The sequence below is a fragment of the Anser anser genome (assembly GCF_964211835.1).
Source record: "Anser anser genome assembly, chromosome: 20".
Lineage (NCBI taxonomy): Eukaryota > Metazoa > Chordata > Aves > Anseriformes > Anatidae > Anser > Anser anser.
This window is the reverse complement of record NC_139741.1, coordinates 3,437,715-3,450,520: the sequence shown is the minus strand read 5'-3', so window position 1 is coordinate 3,450,520 and position 12,806 is coordinate 3,437,715. Positions and strand designations below refer to the sequence as shown.

The 12,806-nt window shown below is 40.9% G+C and overlaps 1 protein-coding gene across 3 annotated transcripts in view; it reads left to right on the top strand.

Annotated features, from left to right (window-relative positions):
• Positions 1-12,806, top strand: part of VMP1 (vacuole membrane protein 1) — a 67,674-nt gene that overhangs the window by 18,237 nt on the left and 36,631 nt on the right. For all 3 annotated transcript variants that reach the window (XM_083806311.1, XM_083806312.1, XM_083806313.1), the window contains exon 6: positions 8,951-9,118. In XM_083806311.1, the coding sequence (XP_083662437.1) occupies positions 8,951-9,118 (168 nt within the window). The remainder of the gene's footprint in view (positions 1-8,950; positions 9,119-12,806) is intronic.

Below are 12,806 nucleotides of genomic sequence, written 5' to 3'. Positions count from 1 at the left end.
AGGAGAGATCTTGGGGTTACTGAGAAGACAGTAGTTGGAACTAGCAGTTTTGTTTAAAGCGGAGTTTACAATCTAAAGCAGTCTCCCTTTGGGGGCACATTACTGCCCCTGCTTTATATCCGTTCACATCTGATTTGGATTTTGTGGGTCACCAGAATGTTCATTGGCAGAACATTCTTGCTGAAAACATCGTGGTCTAGGAGGGAAAGGTCAATTTTGTTAGTTTGATCATAGGCTTTTTATTGCTATTTCTGTGATTCAAGAACTTCTTATATATATTGCAAAGGATCTAACGTTATCTGCTGCATCGGCTCCTAGTTTAATTCTGCCCCCTTGGATGTCGCAAGCAGTAAATGTAAAATTTGACTTGGCTTTTTGGGAAACAATCCTCTGTCTGCAAATTGGCAGTGAGCTAAGGGCTGGCACAGAGCAGGTCTTCAGCACAGAAATGTGGAAGCAGGCCACTCTTCCAAGAATCCTTTTTATTCTGACACTTTCAAAACAAGTCTGCTGGCTTTTTTTCCCAAAGTCCATTAAAGGTTTTTCACAATTCTTTAAAAACACCACTTTAAAAATAGTAATCACGATGTGGTTCTGTAGGAAATAAAACTATTATGATTAACGACTCCAGATACTGGTTTTAGCAGCACACAGTTGGTTTTTTTTAGCCTTATGTTTTCTTTTATACTGCTCCTACGTTAAAATACAAATGGCACGAATCACCTAAGTGCCAGAAGAAGATGACCGCGGGTAACTTGTCAGGAATTTCTTGTTTGTACATCTTGGAGAGGTCCATCCGCTGCTGCAGAGCGACATGAATGAGCTGGCAGCAGAGACACTAGGTGGAGCGCTCAGCTGGAGCCGCGCCGCCCGTGCCATCTTCGCGCAGCGCTCCGCGTGATCTTGCTTTCGGTTCACCAAACGGATCGCAAAAGATGCGACCAAGGCGCAGAAAATCAGCTTAGAATTAATGCCTATCAAACTGCCTCGTGTGAAAACTGGCTGATAAACGGCCTTTCTGGATATGGTCTGTTAAAATCTGCAGTGCTGCGGGATGAATGGAAGCAAATTCCTTACAGGTCAAAAGTGCAGAGCGGGTTTTGGCTGCCTGCAGTTGTTTGTGTTTTTGTTTTTTGAATGTGGATCTCTGCTTGCTTGCTGGTAGAGCCAAGTGGAGCAACTGCTGGGGAGGCTTTCGCTGGTAGCTGGATTGCAGACTAGCACAAACAGGAAATGTGAGGTACAATAGGAATGCTTTCTGCGCGGAGGTCAGAAAAGAGTTTGGATTTTTTCAGCACTGCAATGTGTGGGTTTGTCACTGAATTCCTCCTGGGGTGTCCTGTAGCGGAGTGAAAGAGCACGGCAATGATTTCAGGCCGTGAAAAAGAACAGAAAACTGCCCTTAAAAAGAAGGGAATTGCAAAGACAGTGTCTTCATTGACAGGGCTGGCTTTAGAGAGCCAGTTTGGGTTTATCTGGGCTTGAGGGTTCAATGTCTTGCTTTTGTCCTGAATTGGTTCCAGGGTTTGGCTTTGGCGAGAGGTCACATTCTGGCCTCCCAAAAGCACGGTAGTTTGCAGCTGAAATGACTCGCGTTTTGGCCCTGTCCGAACTGAGTTTGGGTTAGAAACTGAGCATTTAAAATCCAGACAGCTCGTGCAATAATGAGCTCATTTAAAAAAAAAAACAACCTGTTGTTGGTGTTGATCTTTTTTGAAAAACGAACAAACAAACAAAAACAAATACACCACCTTTCTTTCTTGCCAGGACTACTGAAAGCTTTTTAAAATTAAACTTAATTTTTTTTTAGCTATCCAGTTCCAGAAGCTAAGCTTGTAAGGAGACTAATGATAAAATTGCAAAAGTGGTTCTAAAAAGGAAAACTCACAAAACAGGGCTTACTCAGTTTTGTGAAGTAGATGTAATTTCAAAATCTACAGAATTTACTTTAATCCCCCCCCCTCCCCCCCGTCATTTATTTGCTACTTTAAAACAGGAGTATTTTCTTAGTGATTGTCAACTTCAGGAGAAATTTTGCTTTTTTCTTGTGGATCATTCAAAACGACTGTGAATAATTCATAAAATTATGGGGTCTGTGTGTAAAGGAAAAAGGGAGAAACAAGAGCTGAGCTGCCCCAGCCAGGTGGGCGGGCGCAGCAGCGCTCCCCTTCCCAGTGCTGAATTATTTTTGCTAAGTGAGGTGTTCGTTTCCAGTCCATGCTGTTCTTCGATTCACATGTCAACCTGCAAGCCTATAGCCAATGAAATAAAAAATGGTTTTGTCTAAAATCTGTGATCAGATTACTGCTATTGAGTTAAGGCAGTTGAAAGCAAAATACATGGTGGGTGCAAAAGCCAGAAATTAGTTGTAAAGCTGAAGCGGAGCCTGTTGGTGTGAGGATCGCATGTGACTCTTACTCTTTCATTTGTTTCCTCCATCTCTTTAAACCAACTTCCTCCAGCTGTCCTAAGCTTTTTACAATGAACTGAAACATCCTGGAGTACTTGACTCAACACAACTTAAAAAATCACTTTTGCTCACCATCCCTTGATGGGAGCTCCTGCGTACAGTTCACACAGGCTCTGTTCTGCTCAAACTGCAGCATTTACATTAATAACGCGCTGATGAACTGGAAGAGCCCAATGCATTAACCAGGACGCTGCCGCCAGATTAGTTGAGCAACCTGGGAGTTTCTTCAGTCTCCCGGTGGCTTCCTCGCGTTTAAAACATCTGAGATGAAAAATGGCATTTTCCTGGTGACTCAGGAGCAGCTCCTGCCGGTCCCCTGCCCTGCTGTGAGGGTGGCAGGGGCTGGTGGAGCAGCTGGAAGCAATAACCTCCCGCACTGCCCCACCGTGAGCTGCCGGGCCGCGTGAGTCAGAACCCGAAGCGGTGGGGCTGCGAGTTCCTTATATGGCCCCCAGCGCCGCTGGAAGCGGTGCACGTCAGGATCTGGACAGTTTATCTAAAGCTGGAACTGTGGTAATAAACAGCTAACGTGAAGCTCCTCCATCTGTGCAGGATTAGCTACCTTACTGTGGCTTTTCAGAAGTCTGCACCCTGCTGATGTCATGCTAACATTTAAGTTGCACTGAGCATCTGGGCCAGTGGTAGCGAGCTGAACTTGCACCAAGGGGTTAGTGAGGTGATTGTGCGCCGTGCTCTTCCTTTCGAAGGCTGATGGACTTTACCTTTCGGGTGCTGACACCTTATTTTCATTATTTGCTCTTGATTTCCTTGTCACCGATCCCGTCTGATAACTCTGCTGGGAGGTCACGTTCTGCTTTCCTCTCACTCGCTCTCTTGGAGTCGCTGCTGGTTTTTTTGTTGTGTTTTAATGCTTGGCCTGAACTTTGTGCTTTTCTCGTCTCTGCTTCCTTGAGCCAGGCTGGAAAAACTGATAACAGTGCAAGGCGATCTCTAATTGGAGACGTTAAAGCCAATCATCACTCCTAGTATCAATTTGAATAGATTCTGTGATTTATTCCTCAGTAATAACAAGTGGGTGGCTAGGGAAGGGCGAGGAGAAAACGCTGACAGATTATTTTTGTCTTCCGTCAGCACCAGAGTATGAACTTGGATTCTTCCTACTGTGCCTCTTCCTGACGTCAGTCTGTTTGATGGCTCCTATAGAAAGTAGTATGACCATAGCCTTATGAAGCGTCTGCTTTTCATGTTACTCCTCAAAGCAGCAACGTGGCCCTGTTATGTGTTCAGTGGTACCACGTGCCTGCTCCCCTGGTGGTTCTTCTTCACTTGTATTTGGAGCTTGTGGCTCATCGTTTGGAATTTCCATCAGCTCTGCACTGGGGCAAGGCTCGACTGAAGTGGGAATGGAAACTTGCGAACAGGCACATGACTGTAAAATGAATACGTTGCCTGAAATGCCACGGCGGTGTGCTAAAGCTAGCCCTGACCGCCTGATGGATGGCTATGTCACTTGAGGATGCTCTAGTTATGGGATCCTTCTTCGTTCTGAGACCCTTTTTACATCCTGTGCTGCGTACCAGGCAATATATAAAATCACGAGGCACTTTAATCTTGTGACACAGACAGACAGACTAGATTGACGTATTTTCTAGCCGCCTCTAGGTCCAGTCTTTCTCTCGTAATTGCAGAGCGGTTTTCCTGGTGGGTAGTTGTTCACTGCTCCCGGAGATGAAAAGATGCTGTAACTTGGTGTTACTTTCTACAGAGGTGTAATGACTTCGTAGATAAGTATGAGATGAGTCGCAGCCCGGGGCAACGCTTGCAGGATTTTTCCCATGAGAAGCAAGCTTTTGCTTTTCTAATTTATCTTAATCAAATATAGAATGACATGTTTTCCCCCCTGTGGAAGGGCTGAGTCTTGAACCTGGTATGAAAAGCTCTGTATCCATGGAGGAAAACAGATTTTTAGTACATTAAGTTCAGCAATGAGTTCAGAATAGTGTTTGTCTTGCTGGCAGACGTATCACTTTTCTTTGTGAGATATTTCTAAATTAGAAGCAGCCTAAAATTATATCTTTCCCCAAATAAAAAAGGTTAAAATTAGATGTCGTTCTTGTGCTCGTATCACTTGGGCAGGATGGCTGTTCTGTGAAGGGGCACGTGAGAGAAGAACTCTTGATAAGGAGTTTGTTTGCAGCTATGGTTTTGTTCACAGTCTAGATGCACGGAATGATTAATAACGTGAAATGTGATTCACTTTTAATTGGATATTCAGTCGTTTTTCCTTATGGTAAAGACTTCTGTGCTATAAATATAATGCAAATCAACATGTTTGTAAGGATTTTAACTTCAACTTGCAGTGATGAGTTTCCAAGTGTGATTTATAAATAAAAGATTATGCTTTCTAGACATGTCATAACACAGCATTTAAAGTAACTTGTTTCTAAGGATTAGCAGTGTCTGTTCGAACTTGGGTGACTTCAATCACGAAACTGAAAATTCTCTGAAGGCCTTTGAGTTCAAGAGTTCGAGGTTGCCTTCTCGAAGACTTTACAGTTGTGTAGATAGGGATTTCCAAACTCCCCTAAATTACTATTGCTAAAATATAGATTTATGTGGAGTTGATCTCGATGACCAACTCTTGTCTCGTTTGATTTGTAAATTGTACAGATATTTCTAACAAATCACATTCCAGCCTAACCACAGGCTCCTTCTGGTCGTCAGTAGAGGCAAGCAAATGTTTCTCGCCCGAGTCAGCAGAATGTTTCTCAATTTCTTCTGTGTTAGCCCTTGGTGGTGCCTCCTGCAATTAAAAAAAAATCATTGGAAAAGGGTGAGGAAAAGACAGTTGGTGTTCAAGGATCTTACATGCCTTGAATTTCAGCGACTCTTCCTGGTTTGGCAAGCAGCATGTCTACTAAATCGGCTGGTTTTATATTTGTTGTCTGGTATGAGAGGGTTTGAAGTAGTTTCACAAAGCTATTTTTAAAGGTAGAGGTGCAGTTGGAGTCCAAGAGGAGATATCTTAAAGGTTTCCCTGAAGTGCTGAAATAAACTGAGTTATTGTGAAGAGGTAACACACGGACCATTGCCTGCAGCTCCATGTGGAGGAGGAGGTAGAGAGGGTGGGGAGGTATTGTTTGAAGAGGGTTTAAAAAAAAAATTATGAGAATGAATCCTCCTGGCCCAGGGAGGAGTGTAAAGAAAACTGAGTGCATTTTGAGTGGGATTTTTGCAAAGATGGCACCTGGAGCCTGCTTGAAGTTGGTTCCCTGTTCCTTTCAGAGTTCATATTTAGCAATAGCGATGGTTTAAAACAAAATGGCACCTCTCTTATGAAACACCCAGTGGCCCTCCCACTCTTCCCCCCTCCCTGCACCCATGGTCCTGTTTAGCCAACCATTGTTTTGTGAGGTGCTTGGTAACCAGCTTTGTGAAAGCGTGATGCTCGATGTGAGCTTTCAGAGCAGAGCTAGAACAAAAGCAGATGTCAGAGATGTTGCGTGCAGCCTGCCAAGCTGTGCGATGTTGTCCGTTCGACTAGCAGGACAGCTGGGCTCCGCTGCGAGAGGAGGACACGGGATTGTTCTGCTCTCCTTTGGCTCTCTGAATTCTAATACTCCACACTTCATCACTCTTAATGAACTGTTTATGCTTTATTTCTTATTCCAGTTAAAATGTGGCTTCTGTGGGTTCCATAACTCCAACTTTTTTCCATTATAGAACTGTTTACATTGCAGTGGAAGAATTATGTTCAATTGGCGTAGTCTTCAGGTGGCTCGCTGGCCATTTACAGCAGCTTTGTGAAATGCCTTTTTTTTCCGTTGGCTGCTCCTTGTACGATTTTTCCTTTTGCAGATGTTCGTTGAGGACTGGGAGAGCTCTCCTAACAGGAGGTGACACTTGGAGGCTGTGAAGCCATCCAAGGATGGCAACTCTGTTGGGAGGAGCTGCTCATGGCAAGAAGCTCCTACAAAAGCATGCTGGTCATGCACAGCGGTCTCCTGGTAGGCATTTTGTCTTTGCAGTCTCCTGGGAGTGCAGTGGCTTCCCTGCAGTGCCTGCGTGCAGCTTGAGAAGGGCTGGTGATGGTGTCAGTGAAACCTTGCGAAGAGGGTGGGGGCCTCGCTACACTACCGATTATATTTGTCTCTTACTATTATAAAACTGAAACTAACAGTCTCCCATCACAGCTGGCTGTAGTTAGCTGTAGTGTGGTTGATCTTCCAAATTTTGTAGAACTGAAAATCGTACTTCTTGATTCACACGCCGTACCTCGCTGCCTTGGCAGCAAGCTTACCCTTACTCGCAAGGGAACATAGGAAATGATCATTTACAAGTCGAGTACGTGGGGATTTCCTCCATGCAAATTTCATATTCAAGAGGTTTTTATTGCAAATTTATGCAGGTGAAAACCATGACTTAGGGAAGGAGGCCTGAGAGACCTTTTTGTCCCAAGTTAGCTGTCAGGTCGGGGAGGGGAACAGGATGGAACTGAATTCCCTGAGTTTGTGTGGTGCAGAAAGAGGTTCCCAGGCTCACCAGAAATGTACTTTGTAATTTCAGGGAAGTTTCAATTCTCTCTTTGCCTCTGTCCTCCATGAGTAAAACAGAGATACATTATTTGTTTAGATCTGAAACTGGGGGGAACGGGGAGTGCCTTGCAGCTGTTACCAAAAAGGAGGCCACTGTCGTTGCGGCCTAGCGAAATGGCTCTAGCACGTGTTACCTCTCACTTGTTCATCCCTCCTATATCAACATCGCTTTTTGTGTATCAAGTTCTGGATCTCTTCTTTTTCAATTTTACTTTAATGAACCTTTGATTATTTTTATTTGGGATAGACTGTGCCTCATTTTTCAGCTCGATAGGTAGGTTCTATCGTGAGTATTCACAGAAGTAGGCCTAAAACCACTTCTTGAATTAGTCTCCTATAAAGCAACAAGGAATAAAAGAATTCGCTTGGTATCAGAGCGGCTTTTCTTTTACCAATTGCATGCCAGATGACTGGTTTTATTTTTGAATTGTGTACATGTGACAACAGTAGTCACAGCTGTCATACAGAAAAAGATATCTGGTATTTTTTTCACTGTTCTTCGCTGCCGTTAAATAAATTGTAGCATCAATATAATTATCTAAGTCTTGAGCTCTGGCGTGTACAGTGAGACCTGAAATGTTGACATGAATGAAGGCAACAAAATCCTTCTTCCAAGTAAGTCTAGGAAAGGCAATGAGGCTGCTTCACCTTTTGTGTGAGGCATGGCGCTGTAGAATTTCACCCTTTAATGTGCAAATGAAGCCTGCAGGATCCTCTGAATCTCTCTTGCTCCTGCATTTCAAAGTGAGCTTTGGGAGCCTTGTGCAGGGTTTTTAGGCAGTGTTTAGGTCAATCATACTTTCTCTTTCCCTCGTTATTCTGTAATAAAGCTAGCTTGGGGGGGAGTTATCAGGCTTCCTTATCGATCTAATAAAATGCACGCGACTCATTTAAAGGAAGAAATGTAGAAGAAAATTGTTGACGGTATGTTCCCAAAAATGTCGAAAGACATCAATTAATAGCAGAAGTTAGTTTGTGTAATATATTGAGCGTGTAAAGAAAATTTAAGATTTAAATCTGTGATTTTATGAAAAGAGCTTAGTTTATCTTGTTTTGTTTTTTTTTTTCCTTATTCCCCCAACAGTGTTTCCCCAACCTTTAGCTAAGTGATTTCTTTTAGCTACATTTATCGCTCAGGCAAGAAACTATCGAATTGCTTCTGACTTCTTTTGTATTAAAATAATAGCAATCCTTTTAGATTGTAGCATTATGTAGCAGTTCAATTCCTGAATCGATTTTGATGCTGGTTTTGTTTGGAGATTTGTCCAAAAAATCTTTTACTGTTAGTTGGAGACAAGAAGTAATTCATTTATGTGGCATTTAAATAACATTACAGTTTTGAATTACATTTTAAACTATTTTAGCAAACAGCAGTAAGGTCACTTTCTTGTATACATAGAAAAACCAGCACAAGTTAAGTAACAGATTTTTGGAGAAAGATCCAAAAGTTACAAAGGTCCACTGGAAGATGTGATAAGGTCCAGGCGTTCCAAAAAAAATTTAACATGGAATTTAAATCGTCCTCTAAAAACAACAGTAGGGAAAACACCTGCTCTAATAAAGTTGCAGGCCATAAATACCTTGAAGAGACCGTTTTAAAATTTTGAAAATTTTCCGGTTTTCAGAAATAAGAATTCTTATTTTGCCTTAGCAATGTCATACTAGTGCAGAATGGCATGGCAAGAACTGAAAGACTCCTTAACATTAACTGTTGAAAAGAGGGATTTTTTAAAGAGTATTAATAACTAAAATTACACTTCAGATTGTCTAGAAAATCTAGTTTATGTATATAACATCGTTAATGGCCAAAGTGAGAAACGGTAAGTTTTAGCCTTGGTCCTTTATGTCAGGGATGAGTGTGTTTATTTTAATTTTTATTACTACTAACATAAAATGCATTTGAAATTACCTTTGTTTTTTTCAGGGTCCACACATAGCATCAGTTACTCTTGCTGCATATGAATGTAACTCAGTTAATTTTCCTGAGCCTCCTTACCCGGATCAAATTATCTGCCCCGATGAGGAGGCGACTGATGGATCCATCTCTCTCTGGGCTATCATCTCAAAAGTCAGGCTGGAGGCCTGCATGTGGGTAAGCTTTGCTTTATAAAACTTAAGGAATTTTAATTTATGCACTTAATTTCTGTGTTCAGCAATACACAAAAATCGCTGAATTGAGCAAAATAATGATGGCTTACACTGCCAACAGTAACATATCTGCAACATAAATAGTTACTTTCCTCCTGATCAGCCTTCTCTGTACTAGCTGTATGGTATTAATCCCCTGTAGTATTAATCTCCTATTAAAGTAATAGGTTATTACAAGACTGTCTTTTGTCAGCTGTGGTGTTGACTCTTTTTCTACATTATAGCAGAAAATACTTCTGTGCTTCAAAGCTGTTGATGCAAAAGGTAAGTTTTAGAGAGGGTATCTGCATTGGAAGTGGTCTTGCAGCTGTCAGATCTTACACTGAATGCAGTTGAGCAATAAATTTCACTAATTTTGAGCCTATAACTTGAGTGAATTTGCAGTTATTCCTATAAAGGACTCAGACCCTAATATCATAGCTGAGACGTTTTTCTGGGTTGCATCAATAAAATAGATTAAATATAGTGCTATGTCGCCAAATTTTGTATATTATTTTTGTTTCTCTGTCTATTCCCATCATGGCAAACTCTTTGCTTCAAACAGGAAAAGCAGGTTAGTTTTTAAGTGAATCAAGGTCTTAGGAAATGCTGTCATCAGAACTTCCTTTCTGTTTTCCTTTCATTCCTTTTGCAGCTTTTTTTTTTTTAACAGCTTGATTTTTGGAGGATTTTGGTCAGTTGTTTTTTTCATTATGGGTAGGTGATTTGGAATTGCAGTTTATACAGATGCATCTGCTGTGAACTGCATGCCAAATTAACTTTATTTTACTACTGGCTTCCTGTTATGATTTAATTATGAGATTTTTGGTTTTCCAGTTCAAATGTACAGAGAGGAAATTCTGAAAATACACAGTATCTGATGTCTGCCCTGGTATTCCCAAATACCTTCCAATGACATGAAAAGATATCTTGAGGCAACTTCAGTCACTAACAGCTTTTACAATTATCAGCAGTTTTGCTACCTAAAAAAGTTACATTTAGGTTGTACACATTATAGGCTGAAGTAGCATACAGCAGTACCAATGTCAAAATAACAACGGAGAAAGTGGAGTTACAGCCCTCTCAAGAAGCAAAGTATGTTTTAAACTTCAGTCTCTCAAATGAGTGGACAGATTTGCCTGAATGCTTGATAAGTAGCGGGAAGTACAAGTACTTATAAGACCATAAATATAAGCTTTTTTCCTTTTTTATTTTGCTGCTGGTTCCCTTCTGCTTAAGTTTGTTTAATGAAGACTAGAGTAATAAAAATGGCATTTACAATTACGTTTCTAGGGTTGCAAAATAAAAATGTAACTCGGGGTAAACATGCATTGCTTAATCTTCAGCATTTAAAATAACTGAACTATGAGGAGAATTAACTAGTTTAGAAATGAGTGAGTAGAGCTGCAAACACTGAAATCTTGCGTCCTTCTGAGCAGCCAGGCTGGAGAACAAATGGTATCTTCAGTCTCATGTGAGCAGCATTTCTTGGTTCAGGCTAGGGAAAGGACAAGGAAATAGGACCATGCCAGAACGTTTTGCATCCCCCTCTTCCCCGCCTTTCTTTCTTCTCGCCTTCAAATTCACTGTCAGCTACCTTTTCACTGAACTCTGTCTCCATGAGATTTTCCCTTGGGAGCATCCTCTGTCTACCAGTGGTGTCTAGTGTAATGTTATGCTTTCTTGGAATGTTTCATGAGTACATAAACATTGCTTGCTAATTTCCTGTAAGCCAAATCAAGTTGGCAACTGCTGCTGCTTCTTCCAATATGTTTCTTTTGTCCTAATTCCAGTTCACGTTTTATGGAAGCTGTTGAAGAAAATTACTCTCAGTTCTGTCTCTCTTAAAAACAAATTCTACTTAGCTGGAAAGTAACAGTGACTTCCAGAAAACAAAGCAAGCTATTTTATTATTTTTTTTTTTCAACTCAGAACCTTACTAAAAATTTTTGAATTGAATGGCTTTTCACCTTTTAAAGTGAAATCAGGAATAGTAAGTATAATTCCTGATCTGGGTATGATTGAATGAACTCGCAACATTTTTTTTTTAATGAAACCAGCAACTTTTAATTGGATCTAAAATCTGAATTTATGATAAATGCTGGGTAATTGGAAAGAAAAGGAATTACTGGATGTGTACAGATGTGCTTGCACCAAGAGCCTGTTTCTTTTAGACTTGTAAAGTGAAATAATGTTGAAAGGCTCCAAAGTGAAACCTGGCCGATCTGCTTGATTGTTTGGAGGGAGACAGGAGGGTGGTAGGAATACAAGTTTTCATGTAAAATGTTGAAAGCAGGACGGTCCCACTGGGGACTCTGCAGGCCTCTGACTATAAAGCTGTCCAGGCTAGGTATCCTGCAAGGCTTGAGTGCAGGGATTTATCTGCACAAGGGATTTGATTCAGATCACAAAAACATCAGCAGCTGTTTCAGCCAACTTAAACCAGGTACAGCTTTTTCCAGAGATTAAAATCATTACTAGTCCCCTGCATGTCAGTGATAGCCATTTCTGCAGATAATAAGTGTTACTGGGATTAAATATCACCGTATCTAAGGAATTATTAGGTGAAATGAAAATGATGCTTTTTTAAATCACTATAAAAATCGGCTCCACGAGTCCTGGCCTGCAGAAGGACTCTCAAAAACAATCTGCTAGGTGTATGCCAGTTTTCACAGCCTTCCATCCCACAGGGACAAGGAATTCAATAGTGCCATACATTTTTAATGTGTTGCAGCTTTTTTTCTTTCTTTTTCTTTTTTTACAAGAAATGAGGGGAAAGAATAAAATTGTTTAATTGCTCAGGATTAGCAGAACAGGCATTCTGTGTCCTGGCCAGGATGAAAATCTGTTTAAAAGACTCTTTCTAGTGGAGTAATTGCCCAGTTTCCTTTTCTGAATATACTTGTGTAAAAGAATTTTGATCAGCATTTATGTTTTTGATATGTTGTTAGTAAAATTGCATTCAATGTTATTGTGAAAGTGGAGAACTAATGTTACAAAAAGAAGTTAAATAGTTACTGGTTTGTATCCCGTAATTGCTTGGTTTTTTTTTTATGCACTTAAGGAACCTATCTCAGGCAGACATGAAATCATATGATTTTGCTGCACTTCTGAAATGTTTTGTAATGAGCATGTGACTTATCCAATTTAAAGAAAGTTCATGTCCAGTACACGCATGCGAACCTCTTCCTCGGTTAATAAAATGAAGCCAAGGCGAATTGGCAGAGCCTGGAGAAGCAATGTGACTTTTTGTTCTTGCATCACCCTGAGAACATAACCTCAAGTTAATTTTTCTGAAACGTTGTTGCTACTGTTTGCAGGCTTATCTTCCCTTGTGCCAGAAACCGGCAGATTAATGAAGTTCAGCTTGTTGTGCTCGTTTAAATTTTTTTTCTTCAGTGGAAAACAAGGCGTAAACAAGTGAGGCTGTGTACTTTATATGCTCAAACTGCGACTTTAACAGTTTGGGTAACTGCAGAGAACAGCGGTATTTAAAACCACAACCTGTTGATTTGGAATATCCACAGCAGCTGGAATTCTCCCTTGCATGCAGCTGCATCTAGAGCGAGAACAAAGGAAATTGAAAAGCTTTTACATAGCTTCAAAGGAATAGAAAAGCGTTTGTTACTATTGACCCTAAGAAAGAAAAGCCA